General features: G+C 44.7%; 1 protein-coding gene across 1 annotated transcript; it reads right to left on the bottom strand.

The window, feature by feature from the left end:
- Positions 1–386: 386 nt before the first annotated feature.
- plod2 (procollagen-lysine, 2-oxoglutarate 5-dioxygenase 2) lies at positions 387–22165 on the bottom strand (the record flags this gene model as incomplete). The annotated part of the gene is given in 20 exon segments (NM_001099683.1): positions 387–1684; positions 1764–1889; positions 2033–2179; positions 3233–3337; positions 3500–3565; positions 3904–4017; positions 5557–5619; positions 6250–6391; positions 7168–7293; positions 8026–8130; positions 8219–8340; positions 8430–8555; positions 10065–10166; positions 10805–10902; positions 11021–11084; positions 11157–11269; positions 12891–13054; positions 14499–14635; positions 14918–15009; positions 21883–22165. Coding segments are annotated over 20 exon segments (2271 nt in total). The 3' UTR covers positions 387–1528.
- Between the last annotated feature and the right edge of the window lie 836 nt (positions 22166–23001).

Here is a 23001-nt window from a genome sequence, read left to right as displayed (position 1 = left end):
GGGACACCAGGCGCAGGAATGTCTACACTGATTCAGGAGTCCCCAGCCATTAGTCCCCTGATCACACGTTTACACACAAACATGCTCACGTGGCTACATGTAGGAGCGAAAGTAAACCGAACTGCATTTGCACCACATGACGGCATCTCGCCACACTTGGAACACTCCGGCCAGAAGAGGCCTCAGATTCCTTGATGGCTTAAAGACGGAGCAAAACACATTCACAATGGAAAGTTCATAGAAATCCCGTCCAACTTTCTTTGCTGTTTTGCTAACAGTCAAGAGGATTAAGCTCCATAAACCGTCTCAGATGCTGTCCTGCGATTTTTTTTCTTCAGGAAATCGCACATCGAATGCACAGAAAGCTACAAGCTTTGCTTCTGGCTTTTATAAAGGCTTTAATTCGACATAGAAAATAAGTTAAAAAATTGCATTTTTCCCACAAATTCACTCATCAAACTCAGGAAAAAAAAAATACTACTGCAGAAATGTTCTGAGAAAAGAGAAACAAATGTACACATTTCCAACAAAAAAGGGAGAAATCCTCCGAAAACACAACTTCATTCCAAACTGGATGTTTTTTTTTCTTTTCCCTGTGCAAAAATCCAATACATTTTTCTCACTGGACACATGAAACCTCGCCCATGATCACAACTGATTATAGAACAGATAGAAATGTGAAGGAAAACTTTTGATTCTGGGTCAGAATTGTTGCATATAACAGGAGTCGAATGCAGTAAAACCTGCGAATGGAAGGATACGCACACGCTCGAGGGGCAGGAAGAGCGAGCCTTACACATTGGTGGCATCTCTCCCAAGTGGCGCAGTAAAGAAATCTGAGAGATACTGGAGGAATTCGCTGGCTGCGCCTCCTGCTCAAACATCTGGATTTTCAACAGTTGCGAACACGTCCGATGTGGACGCTGTGTGTGTGTGTGTGCGTGTGTGTGTGTGTGAACAGAGCTGTTTCTCTCGCAAATATACAAGGGCCTGACAACAGATCTGCTTCTCTGAGCACTTCAGACAATACAGTAAGTGTGAATAGATTCCAATACGAGCCACCTGACAGCAAACAGTCACTTCATCTCTAATGTAGAGATTCAAATGGTTGATAAGCACCAGTAGCCATTTAAGCAATGTTTTCTTCAGTGATATAACAGTTAGGTCCACAGCAGCCATTATCATGCTAGCCTGGGAGGCCTAACTACTAGCAAAGCTGCCAGGGCATAATAGTGACTGTTACTATGATGGTGGTAAAATTCAACTTGGGAAATTAGGGTAAAAAAAGCCAAGAACCAGTAGCTGCTAGAGTTCATGTACCTGATTTGCGACTCTGAAGTTTCTTCTTTTTTTTTATGCCACACCCTCCAGACCTCCCTCCTCTGTTTGACAGAGAACTCTTTAGCTCCTAATTCTTTCAATGCAACGTTTTACAGCCGCCAAACTGGGGGCCCCGATACACGAAACCACAAACAATAAAGGAAAAGAAACAAACAAAAGAAGACATTTTAAAAAGAAATCGTAGAGTTCAAGGGTCAATGAAGGACACTGCGATGTAACGGGTGCCGTTGGTAGTGGGGAGGCCTTCGTGGAGGTGAGTCAATCGCCCCGGGTGCATAAAGCTCCAGCCTTTCCTGGGTGATTCTATGGAGCAGTTATACCTATGGAACCGGCAACCCCCGCCCTAATGGCAGGAGGGGAAAACTGGTTATTTAACCTAATAAAATACCTCGTAAGCAAATGGTAATGTCGTGTTTTTATACCTGGAAGTCTGTATCTTTATTATTGAGTGCAATGTTGATGGTGAAGGTGGAGGAGTCATGATGGGGTCTCAGGTAGGCCTGTCTCTCAGGTGTGTACTTTACCACAAAGTTCATGATAGCGTATCCCTGCAAGAACAGAGCGAGAACATACCCCAGTTGGTTGGTCTAAGAGGTCAACACTCATCAGCAGCTTAAGTTCACATTGAATAGATGTTAAAATGGGCCCCAGTGAGGGAGCCCAACGGGCTGGTTAGCTTTTCTTTCCTCACCTTTGTGTAGTAACCAGAGAAGACTTTTAAGGTGACGGGTGAGATGAACTCGCGGATGAAGTGCAGCCACTCTTTGTCGAAGCCAATCTGCTTCATATGAATATCGTCCGTGGGCACCGTCTCATAGCCGCCAGTGATCCGCTTGTCCTAAGAGAAGAGCACAATATGGAGGGCGCGTAAAAGATGCTAGCTCTTGTCTGCAAGCCTGAGGCAAACGAGTCAACCCCTTTACCCTTTTATAAGCCTGTCAGTGCACTTTCAGCAAACCTTTTGATAGTGTAATTGCACCTTCAACTACAGCAAACAGGCAATATGATAACGAACTATTTATTAGCAGTATTTTGATCACAGACTTATACAGGACATATAAGTGTGCAATCCTGTGGTGTCCCACTGCATGCAAAGCATTACATTTAGCCAAGGAGGAACACAGTAGTAACGGCCTTGACATCTGGCTCAGATCTGACCCCTGTAAATGTCTGAGAAAAACAAATTAAGTTGCAGCCGATCTGGTCGTGACAGATTAACAAAGCTCCATTCTTTCAGTAAAGGTTACGACGTGGGCGTGATTAATTTCACAGACGTATAAAACACACGCCAAACAGCTAACCACTATCAATTAACCAAAGGCTTTGATTTTATGGTAATTGCTTAATTTGGGCTTTTACAACGCGGATGTTTTTTTTGTTGTTGAAAGGAAAGTAAATGACGGCAATTAGTTTACTTTGAAGGGTGAGGGGTCTAGGGTTGTGTTCAGACAGGCGCTCTGTGTGCAAATATTCCCGCTAACTTTGTGTTACTATTACAAACTGGCTGGTAATTTTGGAGGTCTATTGAGGAAGAGTAGTGTACAAATGACGTCACATAAATAACTCTTTGTTTTTAATGTTTGCATTGTTTTAGCACTTCTGCTAGTGAAGCTACGGCAGTAAAAATGCAGTAGAAAGATCTGTTTGCGTTAGCACTGCAGTTGCTAATGTGTTCCATTGTGGTTCCATTTCAAATGTAGATTAACTACAAATGTAAAAAGAATTTGGCCCTCAATGCCCCTCCCCCCCACTCGAGAAATTTGTTGAGTGTTCATATAAGGAAAGATTCTCGTGCCTGCTGATCTTCTGACTCAGTGCCCCACCCCCTGCAGCCCGATTGTTCATGCAAAGACTTCAGAGAGGCAGTCAGCAGCACAGCAGAGGCACTGACCTCATGTTTGCCTCCAGACCATGAGCCGTAGTGTTCCATCTCTTCCACGATTTCATCACAGGCCTTTTGTGTGAACACTGGGAACCAGAATACATCTGGACAAGGCTGCAACACACACCCATACATGATCAAACGTCTGAGACTTGGAATTAGACATTTGGCTTCCGCCATAACTATAACTTAAGCCCCATGACATGCAAAAACCAGATGGTGACGGGGTTTCAGCTCTGTTCTAGCACCATCCGTCTCACAGGCACTGACACAAACCTCCTCCATGTAGTTCTCAGTGAAAATCCGAGTGTAGTTCTCATGGATGTACTTCTCCTTCCAGTCCTGCAGGAATAAAGACTGTCACTCTCTGCTGACCTGAATACCTGACTGCCACATTCCAACCCCCCTGTCCCCCCCATCCCCCCCCAACCCCAACCCCAACCCCAACCCAACCGGGCAGGCACTGACACGCCACACAGAGCACAAAATCACAGCTTTATCAGTCAAATATCTTATCACACTGAGCTCATTATTTCAAAATTGTCTCCCATCTGCAACCCTTCCATTATCGTTAACAACCTGTGCAGGTGGCTGCTGTTTATCTCAGCTAGTCAATGGGAACAAAAATCCCATTTTTTTCCTGTAATAATGAGCAATAATGAGAAATCATAATGACTTACCACAGGGTTTTCAAATATCTGCCACAAGTCATTGTTATAATGAGAAATGTTATAATTGGCTGTGGAAATGAGCCTCCCGAACTCGTGGCTGTTTGTTATGTACATGAAGACTCCCTGCAGCATACAGGAAAGAGAAAGTTCAGTTGCTTTTGCAAAAGTTTGGAACGGAAATGTCTGCAGTGACTTGCTGAGAGAATCTCTAATGCATGCACATTTATGTAAATATGATACCTGAGACCGGAACCTGCCTGGACGGCATAAAAACTGCAAAAGTGGCAAACTACCACAAGGCTTCATTGGCACAAAGTTGAAAATATCTGTAATTATTTGGGCAGCGACACAATTTTCTTTTTTTTAATTCCCACAAAACATTCAAACCACCAGATGTGACAGAAGCACAGACTTAGCTTTAGCTTTAACACAGCAGTTCCTGTTTGGGGATGATAACCAGCTGAAGAGTGCCCTAAATTTATGGGGAATTGATGCAGATAAAATAATTGGCTGCTAAACTGGAGCTCCAGTGTTAAAGGTTCTGGAGATTTAGGCCACTGGTGTGGAGAAACACAGCGAGGATAGCAAACGCTTGAGGAAGGATCACAGGAGAAATGTCCAGGAGGGCCCGGAAAGGTTCTGGAGGAGTCATGAATAATCGAGATAAAATCGAAATATGTGGAGTTTAAAGCAATACACACACACACATGCACAAACACACACGCATACACAACTAGTAACAGTCAGTTTGAAAAAATTCAAAAAGAGCTTCATTCCAGGGCCAAATCAGAAACCTGAGCTCAACAGAACAGAGCAACTTTTCCAAAGAACTGACAATGTCTGCAAGTATTTAACCCCTGAACATGGAGGTCAAAGCCACAGTTTCTGCTTCAGTCACATCATTGTTTCATGAATGTCAGAGAAATTAGACGTTTGCTTTTCGTTAATGTGTCACTGGACAAATAATCGGAGTAACTGTATGTCTAGGAAGAGTTAGAGACGTATAAATAATCTCAGATTATTTATGGGGGGCTCAGCTACAGGGTGAGAGTGGATGAGGGGGAGGGAGGGGGATCGGGGGCAGTTTCGGTCAAAGAGAATCCAGGAAGTATGTTCCCTATAGAGTGAAGCATGGGGAGGGTAACTGTGGAGGGGGTTGGACTCACTATCAGACTAGGCTTTGCAGAGAACAGATTAGAGGCTCTCAAACTTCGATTCCTTCGATTAAATCTGCTGATTTTGGTCCAGAACTGCAAATCATTTCTGTGGAAGCCCAGTCTGAGATTAGTCGGCATGTTTAGCTGGAGCAGCGGCTTACTTTCTTGGGGGTTGGGGGGTCGGCGGGGAGGATATAGGCATGGGCTTTTCTCAATAAAGCATCAGAACAGAGGGCCTGCGTGTGAAGTGACTCCTCCTCATAAATACTTGTCCTATTCACATCTCAAATAAATAAACATATAAAATGTCAAACTGTCAGCATCAATTTTTAAATAGCTGCCCGGGTTTCTGGTGTCTAATCTGAAGATACGATGCGACCCATTATCAGCTCACCCAGATAACCCTACAGGTTCATACAAAGGCGATACACTCGGGTCCTCATCCTGAATCTGACAAAGAGCAGTTGGTAAAAGCAGTTGGTAAAATTTAAGAACAAATGTGAACCTTTGGGGGTCTGAGCATATGGAATGATTCCGGAGAAGGGGAGTCTTTTTCTCTTTGACTGGTCTAAAATAAAGGAGAAGCATCACGTAAATAAGATCACATGACTCTTTAAAAAATCACACATATGACGTCACAAACATGGCAACTCAGGAGAGGGGAAAACACGCCTGTGTGAAAGAGGAGCAAGGTTCCCTCTGCAGCTGATGTCTTTGTGGGTTAACGGTGGAGGTAACGCATGCTGGTGGGGGGAGGGAGAAAGGGAAAGGGGGGGTAACCAAGGACTCCAACAGTACCGGGAGTTTGGGTCAGGCATGCTGGCTGAACACAGACGCATCGGTGACGTAACACAAGGAAAGAAGCGACAGGAGGCGGCAGGAAACTGTCTGCACCCGGCAGGACAGGAGAAAGTGGAGGATTATGGGAAACATGTGGGTAAAGAACCTCAAAAACACAGAACAACCATGGACAGATGAGCCTCATGCCTTCGTGACAGACATCATACTTGCCAGATGGGTTTCCGCTGAGCTGTTGACTTCCAGTTAAAACTCATTGTATTTAAAAGCTAATAACACTAAAATAGTCCAAAATCCATTTATGGCTATACTGGTCTAGAAAGATTATAATTTACACATTATCTGTACTAAACTATTTATGATAGGAATAATCCCAGAAGATGATGGTCCATACTCTCACCATTTCTCTGGCATTTCTACAGAAAGCCATATCTGGGTCTAGTTTCTCCAGAACAAAGTGGTTCCGCTCATTCAGTTCATTCCTCAAAGCACTGCCCTTGACGAGGTATACGTGTGCCATGTAAGGAATGTTCCACACACCCCTAGAAATGAGAAGAAACAACAATGAGTGTGTTTACAGATTCCTCAACACTAATGGGTCCTAGGCCCCTTTTCCACTGCTGGAACATTTAACCAGGATTTTGAGCAATATCAGCCCATATCAACCAAAGTTAATTCGAGAAATACTCCTACAAAGGTGGGGGGTGGGCTTTTTGGACTATACTCAGCTCTTGAGGGGGCAAGGCAATGTGCTGACCAACAACTATTGAGCTGCAAGATGGATGGAATGAATTCTAGGTTCTTTTGAGCATCTTGGGGTGGATGGAATTCAGGCTTCATGTCATCCATATCAAACCAAATCTGAAGAAACTTTAGGTTTGAGGGTTTAAGAAGCTTAAAGACTACAACAACAACAGTGGGTCCAGCCCCTGTATGACCCCCATACATCAGCAGTGACCCTTGAATACATTTTTCAGAACTTTGAGGTGCAGTGGCAACACAACCTGCAGAGATTACCAGGATTTTTTTATTTTTTTTTACCGAGGTAAATCAATTTTTAGTAATAAATGTTCCTGGAAATTCTGGTGGAAGAGAAACTAATATTTCATTCACGGTTGTCATGAAAGTTAAACCTGACTTTTAGTTCCTTAAATTGCATCAGCTGTGCTAAAGCCGCCCCATATCGGCTGGTAGAGACGCTAATTCCTCCTGAAATGCACAGCTTTGTAGACATAACGTAATCTTCTGAGCGCTACTATGTGATATTGAAGAAGCTAATTCATGTCAGCTACTTCTCCTTGCTGCACTATTAACTCACACACGTTTCCTCTGCACGATGTCGATATAATCTTCAGAGCGGGCATAATAGCCGTCCGGGCTCAGGGCTCCCCAGAAGTTGGACCACAGTTTTCCATGTCGAGTGACAAGGGGACCAATTATTTTTCTGTGGGGAAGCGAGAGATGGTAATTCTGTCAGAGCAGATAAAAGTTCGCTACAGCTCAAAGACAGCCGATGACCTGCCTAACTTTTGAGTAGTAAAATCAGATAGCTGCAATGAGGAGAGCAAACCCTCCACCAGATCACCGCCACATCACTACGGCTGCATAAAATAAAATCTGATTGTTATTTTAAAGCCTTGGACCAGTTCTGGTTCTTAGAATTAGCAAGAAATCCAGTAGGACGCGATTTTTCCACTGCTGCTCTTTCAGGCTCACAAAACCAAACCACAATGAAAGGGACTTTTTTTCTATATGAACTAAATTTGGGAAACTTAAAACTGAAACATAAATCACAGCCTTGCATAATATGGATGCCCTGCAACACTGTTTATTGATTTGGGAATTTCTTGGTTAAACCAGTTGTCCCACAAATTCTCATGGAGCCTTTAAATATCTTTGAATGTACATATTCAGCAGAGTGCTGTGACTGTTTAGGAGGAGGTTTCTGTATATACATCAGATGCAGATGGGATGACTGTATAATTGTGTTTGGATAATGTTGTATTGGCTGGTGAAATGGATTCTTTCAGCATTTCCATGTAGAGCAGGAAGTCATCTGCGTCTTATCTTCACCCCTTAATTCGCTTGGGTGTGTGTTCTTGCTCGTTTACCACTTGAGAAAGAGGCCAAACAACCGTTGAGACGCTTCCAAGCTCGGCTTCTCCTCTGGGATTACCTGTTCTGCTCAACGAGCAGCTTCAAAGTCTGCGAGTTGGTGAGCATCACATCCGAATCCACGCTGAAATAGAAGTCGCAGGCGGCATCCTTGCGACAAAGATCCCTAAAAGCACGACAGATAAACCGTAGATTTAAAGGCCATCGGACTGTTGTGAGGATGGCGGGCTGGGATATACAACCGAAGCACCTACATGCCCATGTTCCTGGCCTCCCCTTGGCTCAAATTTTCCTCCGGACCCACAATCTTGAAGTCGCTGAACGTGTTCCGATGTTCCTCCCAAAACTTCTGGATGTGCTTCTCATGAAAAACCTCCTGCAGAAGGAGCCAACAGTGAAAGATCGGGGGCCACATGTGGGGGTGAATCATGTCAACCACAGCCAGCTCTTGGGGCTAACGCTCACGTTGTTGTGGACGAAGAGTTTGAGTCTATCCTTGGGGTAATCCAGAGACAGTAGACGCTGGAAGAACTCGGGAAGGAACGGTGTCGGCTTCTCGATGAACACCCCCACCAGCACGCTTGGAAACTCCTGTTTACATTTGAGGAGACAAATGAATGCCTTTCAAACACAGCTGTTTTTCCGTGGAACTTTGCTGCAAATACATCACTGATGATTTGGCATTCCACGTCAAACTTCAGTCGACTGCTAACAAAAGCGGGAACAGTTGGCTTTTAGCTCCAAGACAAATGGTTATAAATACAGTCATCTGTATGTAGTTAAGATCCTAAGTTGTGCAAAGAGAATGAAATATGTTTGGACATCCATAGTTGATGTACACTATGAGGCAGCCTTTAGGCTGCCACGTGGAAATCTTTTTACAGGAATAAGTAAAAGTGAAAAAAACAAAACAAAATAAACACATTTTCCTATAAGAGTCCACTCCAAACCACAGAGTCTGGGCCGTTGCTCCAACTGACCAGTTCACAGCGAAGGCCTGGGACGGGGATGAAAAGAGATCGGCATAAAAGCATCTAATCTTTGCGTTCCGCGCTGCCTGTGTTTGAGACTCAGGAACTGGAGCTCAAGCGTCCTGTCCAGTGAGGTTAAACGGTTACAGACGTGGCACGGACAGACGCAACAAAAGCAGGAGTGTGTGTGGGAATAAACCTAAACTATGATGGTGGACTGGACGGTTCAGTGCAATACTTCAAAAGTTCCAACAGAAGGCTTCCGCTGAGCTCGGTACAACAGCTCGTGCCTCCCAGACTCAAAGGAGTGGGAGTCAAACAAAGCACCTTCACTAACTCGCCCCTATTATTAAAAACACTGTTTTCCCTCTGTCCACCGAGGGCAATGACAGCCACGCAGAACAACCTTTTCTGCCTCTGGCTTCAGGATGAATGAGCTCCGACTGAAGCGCTTTTGTTCCCGGCACAAAGGCGAACTTGAGGACTTCACCTGTCGTTTCTACATTTTGGGAGACCTTTCAACGAGCAACCTTGCGTATTTTAGTTTCAGCGTATCGCCTTTAAAATAGTTCGCGAACGTTTCTGAGCATTTCCGCCCTCCCTGAAAACGAGCTCTGAAAGAAAAACCACACAGTTGGAGCCATTACCGGGTGCATGCCAACCTCTGTATGTCACCCGCCACGGCCACGCAAAACTATATGCTTACCCTTGCGGCTAAAACCCGTCCTGAGAAAGCCGCTACACCCCGCTGACACCCCTTTAAATAAGCCCTTTTGGAAACACCAGAAGCCAAATCCTGCACCACTTCCTCTTCCCCACGCACTCACCTTGGCACTTATGCACTTTTAAAAGGGTCCAAGGGGACCGGCAGGCACTCTGTTTATTATAGCTGGCGAGGCGATGTGCGCATTACCAACTGTGTTGCTTATCTGTCGAAATAGGGCATGCCGGGCCTCACTCCTCCTGTCTAGACAGAAACTGATGGATGGTTCACAGTGGAAGGTCACTGTGATGTTTCATCCTTTCCAGTGTCCACGGAGAGGTGGTTTAAAAAAAACGCACGTGCTGCAGCCGAGCGGGCGGATAAAAGGGCAAATGAAATAAGAAGGAGTCCGTTTAAAGGCCTTACGTTCAGCCGAGACAGGTCCAGAATATCTTTGTCGCAGAGGCTGCAGCCGTGTTCGTAGTTCCACATGTTGGGGACGTAGTTGCCCAAATAATTCAAGAAGATCTGTGGGGGGGGGGGGGGGGTGGGGGGTAAAAAGGAAGCAGGTTAATGCTCAGACTTGATAAATGTTGACATTGTGACATCATTTCTGTTCCGGTCTGTGTTTAGTCTACAAAAATGTTGGGAAAATTGGGATATTATGCACAGATCTTGAAAAATGATATAAGAAAGGTTATAAAGCCAGCCAGGCAGGTCCGGGTGGCACAGGGGCGCCGTGCGAATAATCCTCTTATCCAAAGTTTTCTTCTAGTTTCGGAAATCCTTTGGGAGGAGAGAGTCATTTTGGTGGATACGGTTCATTGCCAAGGAAAATCAGAGGCCGGTGGCAGAAGGAAAACAAAACAAGTGAACATGCGGATATCCTGCTTTTCAGAGAAATGTTGTTCAGAAGAACAACAGCACAGATAAGGAATGAAGCTGAGAATAATTGAATTGATTCAAATTTTCTGCTCCGTTTTTGCCAGCAGTTCTGGTCAACATGGTTCCCAAACGTGCGAGAGTTCGTGCACAGTTGAAATCTCGTGTGAATGTTATGTGAGAACAGGGTTGCTCAACTTTATCATAAAGGGATCCAGTCAAAAATGTCTCTAATGTGCCACAAAAGCATTCAGCAGCCCCGACCGCACAGGTCTTTGACTCACTTTGGTGTTTCTGTTGCCATGGACGACCACCGGCAGAGAGTCGTGGGCTGTGTTCCTAACCCGTACGCGGCCCGTTCCAAACTTGAGCAGCACCTCGTCTGCCAAACACAGACCCAAAAGCAAGCGTGTGAAAATGGGCCGGGTGCGATGGAGGTTTGAAAATATGCACCTCTCGTACAGGCGGGGGTCAAAGTGAAACAAAAGAAAAATCCTCACCAGCGGCGCCATTCAGGGTCAGAAAGATCTGGCATTTGTGATCTAAAGTCATGTTGAGGGTTTGCTGCAGAGAGAGAAGAGTTGGAAGATTTATCACTATTAGATTTTCAGGTTGGGCGTGAACCAACAATCATACCCGCTGTAAAGGATCCAGGTAGATCTTTGTGTAGAAAAGCTGGTCGTCGTCATTGTCGTGAAGGCTCCACTGGGAGACGATTCGGTTTATTTGCGAAGCGTAGCCTATAAAACCTGCAACGATAAGGCAAAACTAGATCTAAGGCAAAAGTGCAACCAAGGTCAATATGTGAGGCGTACAAAACAGAGTTGCTGTGATTGTTGGCGCTAATCCGGAGAGATAACGCTGCAGACTACAGTATATGTTTGTAGTGTCAGGATGGCGTTTGGTCGCAGCCAGTCTCCATCCGTTCCAAATTTAAACGGCAGCTGCAGCTTCATTTCTCTTTTCTCTCCCTGTTTTTTTCCTCCTTTCGTGCTCAAGGACATGAACCACGGCAACGGATTGCGGGATTTGGCCGTGTTGCTAGTGTGTGGCATTATGCATCCTATTATTTTAGAAAAAAGGAAGAAAAAAAGAAGCTTTGCACAGTGGAATTGTGTTGGTGGGTAGACATAACAACTTCATAATGGCTTCAGCAAGTGAAAGGTCAAGAGAAAAATGACTTTTATTCTGAAAATAACAAAAATTGGTGTGAAACACAGCCGAATTCTGCATTGTGAAGTGTTTTTTGTCCATGGAATATCTATGAAACTCATGTATATTCATGGGATAGGAGTGTGTTCCACAAATCTTTCTAAATAGATCCTGGAACACAGTGAAAGCTGCAATTTCAAACAAAATATAGTCCATTTCGAAGCCCAAAGCAAAGCCACTTGTCATCTTGTTGACAAAGAATGCTGAAAACCAGCCTCTAATCAGCCAGAGAGGGCCAGGCTCCAGGTTTGGAGGTCAGAGCAGGATGACGGCCGCAGTGAAAGTAGTAATTCATTGTGCTGGGAGACTGCAAGCCTGGTCGAAACCACCCTGATCGTGAAGGCTGAAGGTTTCTTGGGGTCAGTCAGCCCTTCAAACCCATTTCCACAGAAAAAAACCCTCCGGCTAGGATGGGAGCTCAAGCTAATGTTTATGCTAATGGCGCAAACATGACCATTCTTGCAGAAACGCAATTACACCAGCTAACCAAGCAGTGGATGTTCTTTGGAACACAAAAATGCTTTTACCCTCAATGTGACTGGATTCGATGGAGGTCTGTGCTCCTTTGGAGTCGTCGAAGCTGTCATTTATATTTGATGTCGTGCACTGCAGCACGCTCCCTGATTGGCTGGTTCCGTTGCCAGTGACTATAAAAGGTTTCTCATTGGAGTTGGGCGGCAGCCATATGGGGTGAGATGGTTTTGTTCAGCCAACAAGATGTCTAAATATCCATTTATTCAAATAAATCTGCAGTTAGTTAGGACCTTTCTTGACTTTTTCTGAATCCTTCCAGAAGACTCGAAACGATCATGAGCGTTCATAATATTTATGCAACGCCTCCTGTCCACTTGGAGAGGAAATGCCTGAAGGAGCCAATGCATATGGAAAACATACTCTCGTTTAACTGCAGGGAGTCATAACAAAAGGCCCTGCGGTTTTATATTTTAAAGCTAACATCAGGCTGCTGGTGTTCAAACAACGACGGCAGACAGTTAGCTGAATTCCAGCTGGTCCTGTAGGTCCTTGGAGGTCAGCACCTGACGGTGAAATGTGAAGTGGTGCCAGAGGTAATGAGTCTCTCTTAAGTAAGTGTAGTTTGCAAAGCATCAGGACACTTTTCTGCATGTTGACCATGTTCGGAACTGTTCAGGAACCCACCTCCGGAGTTGAGGTAGCGTTTGCCACTGCGGACCAAGGGGTACTTGTCAGCTAGCCGCTTGTCCGGCCATATCAGTCCCTCTGCCGCAAAGAGCACTTTGTGGTTGGCCTGCTGGAACTTCCTGAGTATTTCTTCTGGCCCCCCAGCGAAGATTAGATCATAACTGAAAGGGAGGAGTGAAGTTGGAATATAGACAGATTGCTATCAGTGTTTTTCTTTCCATATAAATATGGACACACACACACACACACACACACACACACACAAGCTTCTTCAAACAGCTAAGATCTTCCATTTGTCCCAGCAAGTGTACCGCAACATCTTTCCTGTTTGCCACATGAAGATGACATCATCTCTCACAGATGGGAAAGAATTCCCACCAATCACGTGTGCCGGTGGCGACCTGCTGAACAGAGGGCTTCTTCCGAGATGTTTTCGGGTGAGGAAGCGTTCTCGGTGGCTCTCACATTTCAGGTGTCAAGACCCAAAAGTAACAGTGGCAGTTGTTCGCTGGCGCGGTTTCCACAGTGTCACTAAGTATTAAACATGCCCACGTTTGGCGTCCGGGTTATTTTTCCCCTCATCTTGTCCTTTAGCTATGTCAGTCTAAACCTTCTCAGTCAGGGATGAAACGAGGAAAGACTCGTTGCACGACTGCATCCACATCTGGAGGACAGATGCTTCTACACGGAGCGGCTCTGTCTCATGTCATTAGTTTTCATTGAACATTCATTTGATCATTTAGTTTGTAGAAAACAATGACTGACGCTCTTCAGCTACCAAGCTTGAATTTCGAAATAAAAGCTTGATTTGAAAAGAAATATTGGTACCATCAATGGATCCGATCGTGTTAGTGTTTCCTAAATTGTTAAATATGCACACTTTTATTAACATTTAAGTTTAATCTACAGAAGAGCTGCAATAATAGGTGAAAAATCGATGATTATTTTATGACTGATTAAGAGGAAATTACAATAATATTCACAAGAATTAATACAATCGTGATGATGTCACTGCTGGGAACTCCGGTTTGATCAGAAACTGCAGAAAGAGGCAGATTACAGCAGACTTTAGAGTTTAAAACAAAATGTTGTGATTCAAAGAAATCATTTTCGTTTCAATTTTCAAGGGTGTGTCAGCTCTACACACCTGGCATTATCCATGCAACATTGAGGAGTGCAGTAAGTATCATTATTGCCTTCTCTGGAAAACTGTTATTATTTCCAACTGGCCACATTATCTCAGGAGAACTTTCCTTTACCTTTGAGAACTTATAATTCAGCTTCCACTGAAAATGACTCTCTACGTGAACGGAGGTCTATAATAACGTCTTTATATGATTGATTGAGTAGCTCTTAAGCGCCAGCGAGGGGGCGTTTTAAAGTAGTTGTTGAAGTCTAATGGTAGAAATTAGCTCATTTCAGAATTATAGAGCTGTGTTGCATCGACCCGTTCTTGTTGGAAACCAGAGTTATTTAAGTATCACACAGGGTATTTCTTCAAAAGAAGGGTCAGACCATAAAATAGATGCAGCCTCCCTTTGGAGATGCTTTAAAAACCATCTTGCAATCCGAATAAACAAAAAGAAAAATGCTAGGTGTTCTCACCTATCCACAAAAAGGACTACGAGATCGTCCTGGTCAGCCAGAGCCTCCATGGCCTCCTTCAGTAGTCTGACTTTTTGCCCTCCGCCGATGGAGTGGCCGACATCGCCGCCTTTCCATGCTTCTCCCATCCCCAACACCTGCAACGGTACATAAATGATCTTTATTCGGAGGCTAACGTCAACTTGCTTCGCCTTTAAAGAAAAAATAAATCACACGACAAAGCGCTGAGCTTTATCTCAAAGCCAGATGGTTCCACGTGTTCAGAAATAAAGCAAAAAGTTCCTCGTGGTAGCAAAAAAAATGCTGAATCGGAGAAAACCGATGAAGGAAGCCGTCGTCTAAATGAAACCAGGAGCTTAATCATCCCTCAGAAATGATCCCACCGACCATCGTCGTTCTCGGCTCCTGCTGCAACCCACCTTCACTGAGTAGTTAAAGTAGCGTGCAGACTGCAGGAAGCGCTGGAAGCCGTCAGTCTCCTCAGTCGCAACAGTCAGGACAAGCAGTTTTTCTGGAAAACAAAGGAAAAATACACAACGAACGTTAGCTTCATGACCACCAACCAACCGACGTGGATGTAGCATATAGCAAGAAATTGTTGCAGCTCTTGAGTTCCCTCAGGAGGGTTTCCTTAGTTCTACTGGGACCAGTGAGAAGGTGTGGGTCCTTACAGCTCTTACTGGTTTGAGCGAACATCAACATAGGCCAACACACAGTTAAAAACTTATTTTCTCTGGTTTCATATCATTGTTTGAGTACAAATATTTTCCTTTTCTTGTTTCGGTGCAATCTGCCTCCTATTTAAAGTAAAGCACAATGTTCCATTTAACTCCAATAAATCATTTATTGGATACCAGCAAGCACTGCAGTAAAGAAGAAGCAACCCAGGACACAGATAAAACCTTATTTTCCTGCAAAGAATCCAGTTTTCTTGGCGTTATTCAGATTTTTGATTGTCAGTCTGATCAGACGTTTTGGATCACGCTTTATTTTTTAGCTCAAGTCCCTGAAGCCCCTGAAAGACGAGGAGGAATCTGACTAATCCAGGATATGAATTTATTAATTCTGCAGTTCCGAGGGTGATGCACTGATGACGGTGCCTTTGTGGTGTGTTTCTTTATTTTCTGGTGGCATTTTAGCAGCTAAATTATTTGTTGGCAGCAGAATAAATCTCTCTGTGCACATTTATATCAATGGCTGATGTCCTTGGCATCAACTCAATAAAGTACTCAATCAATCAATCAATCAATCAATCAATCAATCAAACTCTCTGACTGATTGATCCCAAACACCAGATGAAATTTGTGACCGTGATTAAAAATGACATCAATTAAAGGTCCAGACACCCGCCGATGCCTTCATTAACTTCCCGATGCACGCATGCGCAAAAGTTGCAGTCGAGCTTTTAAACATGATCAGAAAGACAGTCCAAAGAAAAACGAAAAAAAAGTTGAAGGGTTTCACAGGATCATTTTTTCTGATGTGTTCAGTGCCTGCATGACTCAACCGTTCTCTTATCCCAGTCTGGCCCTTTCGTCGTCCTAATGGACGTTCCAGCGCTCGTCTGACACACAGGTTCTGTTGCAGGTTGGTTCAGAAATGTGTGATGGAACGGATGACTGTTCCAGCCAGCGATGAGTGGCTGTTTGTGTTTTTGGCTCAAAGGTACAGAATAATCAGACGTAGCGACGGTGCTTCCCACATCTGGGAGACTCGTTTTACCGACAGAATCAGGGAAGAAGTGAACACTTGCCGGGAACGTTCATGTGTTTCTTTATCTGTCTGAATGAATTTGTGCAGAAACTCTTTGGATGGTAGATGGACGTCTCAGTGATTTACAACTGAGATATGTTGCTAATATTTGGGGAAAAGTCCATGGAAATTCAGATTTGAGCAAGGAGAATTGTCAGATTCCTCGATGACTATTTTCTCTGTTTTGACTTGTTTTGTCTCTGAAACAACTGGTTAATAAATTTTGATGACTAAAGTAACATTTAAATTCAATGAGTTCCATCCACCAGCATTTTTATATGATTAGCACTAAAATATGATTGATCGTTTCTAGTTTTAGCCTCCATTGATTTTATTGAAATTATATACATCCAGCCTGAGTGTGTCTGTATACAGATGATACTTTGCTCTATATCACACAGTAGAGTGCAATTGTCTTTAAAATGAAGGCCCCTAGGAGGAGAAATACAAACTAATAAGCTAGACTCCAACTTCAAAAATGCCACCTTTGTTCAGAAAGTGCTCAGAAGTCTTCTGGGAGACTGCAGAGGTTTATAGTTGCTGAGTTAATTGCTTTGCAGGGAGTGTAGGAAGGCGACACCAGCCCCGTTTACACAGCCCCATTAATGTTGTGCTGCAGGCTGGCAGCTGTGCAAATGTTACAGAGGTGTAACGAGAGGTCAACGCTGTCCCGCCTCAGAGCCAGCAGCACAAATCACTTAATGAATGGAATAACACTGCTAGGACTTTTTTTTTCCTTAGGCCACAGTACTGGTTTCTGTGCTGGGATAATTTAATGCTATTTTAACCAGGGTGGTGTCCTACCTGATTCGCTCGTGGTTAAGAGACAAGATCGGTGTATGTTTAGACAAACAATCCAGTCACTTTTGTCTAGACCGAGTGTCTCACTTGATTTATTTTTGCCTGACGTTAAAAGAAAAAGCTGATTTTCTTGAACACTGTACAGAAATTCAGTAATGTGAACGTTTCTATTCCTACAAACTACCACGTCATGTTCAGGACCGACTAAGGTTTACTGAGAACTCCGTGAAGAAGGGAATCCTGAAAAGAGTGGATGGAATATGTTCAAAACAGACATATGAGTCCTGCTTCTGTGCCTTCCAGTTACAGAAGTTGTCACTGGGCTCTAGTCGTGAAAAGCGTACTTGCCTAGTCAGAGTGGACCAACATGTCCATGTGAGACTTCGAGACCAGCCGAGCGGAGGAAAGGAATGTAGCTCAGACCGGCAGAGATGCCAGTTCCCTTTTATACCACACTGGCTTCTGCCCTGGAGTCAACTTTCACACTTCACTGAACTGATGCAGTGGATAAAGCTAAGCTGACGTTAGCATTTTTTTATAAGGACACAAACTCCATTTTCTACTTTAGTCATTCATGTAAAGACTCTTCAAGTAAAGTAGAGGACAATTATCCAACAGCCAACATTCTTGAGGCCTTTAATCTTCATGTCCATGCAGCATGAAATATGCTAGGGAGAATTTTTTCTGGTGCTAGCCTCAGCTAGCTTGGCGGGAAGGTTTCAAAAGGTGGTTTGTTGGAGAAAGAAAAAAAAGAAAATCCAGATCCGACTGCTTCCAGGGTTTGTCAGAGTTGACACGGCCTGACCACCTAAAGTGAAGTAAATGGAAACAGCGGTGTCACCAGGCTCCGGTGAAATGTAGCGGGAAGGAGGGAAAATAGGCCACTGGCATATTGGCCTGATTTTTCAGCTCTGCCAAAGGGAAAACTGAGGCATTCTGGATCTGCTTCGTCTGGGAGGTGATCCCTATAATCCAGAAGGACATTCACAGTGTTGGAGGAACATTTTATACAAAAGTGTCATTCGATTTACTTTCTGTGATTCTCTAGTGTTATAAAACATCCTTACAGGATGTTTCTGCACAGTTTGGGTGGGATAATTCAGCAAAAATGACAAACTCTGCTCCTCATCTTCCAGTAACTGTGTCAAAGGGGAGTTAGCAGTTAGCATTTGGAGCCCACAAACCACTTGAAGGCTTAAATCACAGCAGCAAATGAAATCTGACAGAACTGCGGCTTATTGACCTTTAATCGAAGGTCAGCTGCAGCGCGGTTGCAAAACGGGGTTTCGGGGGGGGAGACTAAAATCAAAATGTCCCCAAAAGAACTTCAAGTGTGCATTAAATCAATGTCAGATAATAATCTCATGATCTGTTTGGCCTCTGGGCTGCTTCTACAGAGCTGGAGAGAGGGTGAGAAAGACGGAGCAGACTGGAGTCATCAGGGAGACAAATATTTACTTGCTGCTGATAAACTGCCTGTTTGTTTGGATGGTTTAGTGAGAAATGCACTTACTGTGCTGCAAACTTTCACTGTGGGGATTATTCAGCAACTTGCCCCAGTTTGGATCTGCTTTAATTTGAGGCCTGCGAGCATGCTGAGAATGTTCGCAGTGTGGCGTAAATGGAGGTAAATTTCATCCCGGTTCGTAGCATATAAGTAATATTCTTGGTATGTACGAAATACCGAAGGGAAGTATCTGGCTCTGGGCTGCTAAACGCTTCAGCGTGTTCAGGAGGTAGTTATTACAGGCACATTGGGAGAGGAAAGCTCATTTTATTTTTCACAAGGCAGAACTTCTTGCACAGGTCACGTGGATAAACCACATGCAAACTGGGTGTGACCGCCGAGCCAAGCGTCACACCTGCATTTGCTCCTGTCGATCTGTGATCTGTGTCGCTCCACAATGCAGGACGATGCAGCGGTGCATGCAGGAGACCCTCTCCATAAATGTGGGTCAATGGTGTGTTAGCTCTGCTGTGGACCGGTGCCAGAATATGCTTGAATCTGGAGCTAAGTGCTAAAGGAACGAGCTGTCTGGCAACTGAGGAGGAAGAGCTGCATAAACTGTTTCGGATGACATCTACACAGCTGGCTCATTACCTGGTTAATGCGGGTTAGAATGTCAAATTAGCATCTCCTGAAATTGACGAAAGGAGGGACGCAGCCCCGTCCGAACCAACGCCGGAGCGGCGCGCGGGACTGAAGCTCTCCAGACCACTTGGCCGTCCACTTGCATTTCATTGTGGCAGCAGAAGAATCAAGCAATCAGGTCAAGCACATCTGTCTCTGCTTTGTGTGTTCCAGTTCGTCGGGCAAATCCGCTATTTATAATTTCACGCAATTGCAGCCTCGAGCGAACAAATGTCAGAGTTTGGAAGCAGTTTTGGCACAGAGTAGCGATATTAAAGTCTCACAGACCCTGGGTGAGGAGCTAAATTCAAAAATCCAGCTCCAGGATTATTATTTAACAGGTCACACTAAGTAAAATACAACCTTCTGCACAGAGACTGCTGCCGTTTCAGCAGCATCCCATCGTTGTCTTCTGGGTGTAAAGGAGGATCCATGTCTTTGAAAAGGTCGCAGTGCCTGATTCGAACGATGGGTTGAAAAGACTTGAAGCTTTACGACCAAAACAAAGCTAATTTTGTGGGATTTTTCGAGCCACTGTAGTGACTAAAAACACCCCAGCAAAATAATCCTGCAGGGCCTTGGGCCGTATCCCATCTGTCTGACCACAGGCATGATGTCACCAGCGATGAGTCAGGAGACAATTTAGCTGTCTGGTCGCATCAATTTTTATTTCATGTGAAAATAAATGTCAAACCCCAAAACCCACAATAAAGAGGAAAAAACAACAGAATTGGTATTGCCTCATGGTATAGAGGAATAGGCAATTCCAGAACACCATTTTGGACGAAGTTTACCATCCATCCATCCATCCATCCATCCATCCATCCATCCATCCATCCATCCATCCATCCATCCATCCATCCATCCATCCATCCATCGGGAGTAAATAGGCAGAGAAGACTGTCCATTCTAAAGCGGAGGGTATGTCCAATTGTAGGACTTTGTCCCTTTGTCCTGCACTGGGGAAAAATCTGATGTTAAAGAGTGATAATGAGTAATTATCCTCCTCATCTCCCTCATGCTAACCCATAGTGTCTATATACGTGTGTGTTACCAACTTTCGTTTCCTTGTAACTGTTTTTGTACAACTAAACGTGTGTTAGTAATTAGTTACACTGCTGCCAACTGGGAGAAGAGTAATGTGTTAGCGCCCGGCGCTGGTCGCTCCTGGATCGGCTGGGGGACTTGGGTTAAATCAGACGTACATTGTGCTTTGTCACGCGGTCAGAAAAAGTGAAAGGTCCCCTTCATATAACTCGTCTGTGGTGGTCGTGGTCGGGGAGGGGTTGACGCCACCCAGGTTTCAACAGGCCAGTCAGTCTGCAGTCCACAGCCACACCAGGTGAACGGAACTGGCATTCGGCCCAAATCCGATCTAAGTCTGTGCTACTGAGCGAGTCCCGACCCAGGAAACACAAATCACAGCAGATTTTCAGAGTTTTGCTCTTTATTTCTTCCTTTCATACCCACACCGGCAGGTTCGTGGCACGTGTCTATGAGCACGGCCGCACAAGAACAGTGTGTATCCTTATTTTCAGCACAACACCCAGCATTTTTTGTATAGACTGAGTGTGCAAACAATTGGGTTCATCAAGTTCCCCCAGATTTTAAACTGTGATGAGGTCATAGAAGCGCAGCACTACTCCAGAGGTTCAGACAGGGTGACCCAGACGGGCCTCAAACGGCCAAATATCTCAATTCCTGATGATAAAAAAGAAATAAATGGAAAAATGGCCTCCTTGTGGGCCGGAACAATAGGGATTTTCTTGAATTGGCTAATTTGGATTGTGCCTTTTCTGCAGCCTTTCAGGTCATTCAGCATTAATTTGTTCTTTAAAAATGATGCTTCTTCCCAAATCAACTGAAAGGAGTTCTTTTAGCAGCTTTTTATCTACAAAATACTCTCCCAGCATCAACAGACTGTCCTGTCACTCCTTTATCTCAACATGATTTCATGTAATTCCAGAAAAATTCCTGGATTTTACCAGCTTGTCCCAAGGAACCGGAGCATTTGTGCTTTAACCGGCCTCAATGAATTACCAGGGCGTTCAAAAGCACAAACATTGGAACCCTTGTAAAAGTAACGTGGCTCCTGTGGAAGTGAACATAACACACCCGTCAGGACTGAAGTCGCACATTTTCACACTTGACTTAAACACAGGCTCTAAATATAATGACACCATTAAACATTTGGATCCACTGGATTAAGGGTTTTACACGTTTCCCAATTAAAGAAGACAAAAATGATTTTGGTGCAATTACGAAACACAACAACGAGCCAACATTGGCATCACATCTGAGGGCTTTTAAAAAAAATATTTTTTTATTGTTGTTTTTGCGAAACAGACGCTGGGAAATTTACTGAAACCATAATTGGACGGCTATTTCTCGCACTGCTATTTTAAAGGCTGGTTTCAGTGGAAAAGCCCGAGCTGCACGCATCTAAATCAAAAGGGTGCAATGAGTTCGTAGGAAGCCGTGGAGTTCTGTCAAGTGTCGGGAACTGTCAGGCAGTGTTACGCCTCAGCGCAGCCAGATTTTTCGGGTTTGCAGCCTTTAGAATGACCTCATCCCCGAAGATAATGTTCTTAAATGCAGCTTTGAATGAGACCCAAACGGTTATGTACGTGTCCGGACATGTGGATGCATGTGAGGCAAAAATAGGAAAGGAAGAGGAGAAAAGTTTGGACCTCTGCCTACCTTTGGGGATGGGCGCGGGGGCTTGGGCTGTTTCAGTAGAAAGGAGGGAAAAGGCGATTTTCAGGCAGCATGAAAACACAAAACAGAACTTTAGGTACTCCATAGTTGCGCCCCGCAGGCTGGGCTCCGGCGATGAGCAAATAATGCAGAGAAGAAATTCCTCCCGACGTTTTGTGCAGGACCAAGCTCCCCAGGCTGCGCCTTTGCTCCGGGGGAAGCTGGAGAAAGTGGAGCAACAGGCGCTGGTGCTTAATTGCAAGTGCGGCCACTTGAGTTCCAGTAGAAGTTATGAGGAGTCCATGGGTAGAGAGAGAGGAGGGAGGAGGGAAAATAACGGTTTCACCCCCGGACACACGCACGTCCTGAGCGAAAGTGTGACTACACAGAGCCTGGTTTAAATCCCCCCCCACCCCCGGGCTGTTAACAACCCTCCCCCAGGTCCTCCCCCTGAGCACACCCGACGGTCCGCACGCCTCCAGAGGGGGAAGCTCAACTTTAAAAAAAATTCTTTCATAGGAACTTGACTGATCCAAAACCTATTTGAAATATTGAATAAAAACGTATTTGATCTCAAAGACAAGAAAAAGGCTAAATCGATTCTATTTGCGGCGGTGGGAGACTGTAGTGCGCTGGGCCGAGGAGCGGACGGTTCCCGGTTCAATCCCCGGTGCGGACAAAATCGGGAACTTGTTCTGGTTGCAGGGGAGGTGGTGGGACACCTCCAGAGCACCGCCGAGGTACTTATATGCAAAGTACAGAGCCCCTAACCCCATAGGGTCCCTGGAACGGGCTAGCGAGTCATTCAGGAGTGTTGCACAGAGGGAAAAAATAAGAAGTTATCAGAGAAATCCCGCCTTCTCCCCTGGCGGTCAGTGATGGCGCCTAAAACAGCAGAAAATCCAAATGTCATGATTGTGACTGAGGGTGAGCAGCAAAACAGGAAGCCAACGATCTCGGTAACACAACCATCATCAGGACGCCTCAAAGTAAATCACAACAGTGATGCGTGCCAACTCTGGTGTTGCATTGGCTGTTGCTGGCTAACCAATCCGTCACGCTAATGTTCCTTGCGTGCTAGCATCATATGTAACTGACACTTTAGGGCAGTTAAGGAGCAGA

Source organism: Takifugu rubripes, chromosome 10 (genome assembly GCF_901000725.2).
Source record: "Takifugu rubripes chromosome 10, fTakRub1.2, whole genome shotgun sequence".
Classification (NCBI taxonomy): Eukaryota; Metazoa; Chordata; class Actinopteri; order Tetraodontiformes; family Tetraodontidae; genus Takifugu; species Takifugu rubripes.
The sequence above is the reverse complement of the archived record's forward strand: the minus strand, read 5'-3'. Positions and strand labels throughout refer to the sequence as shown.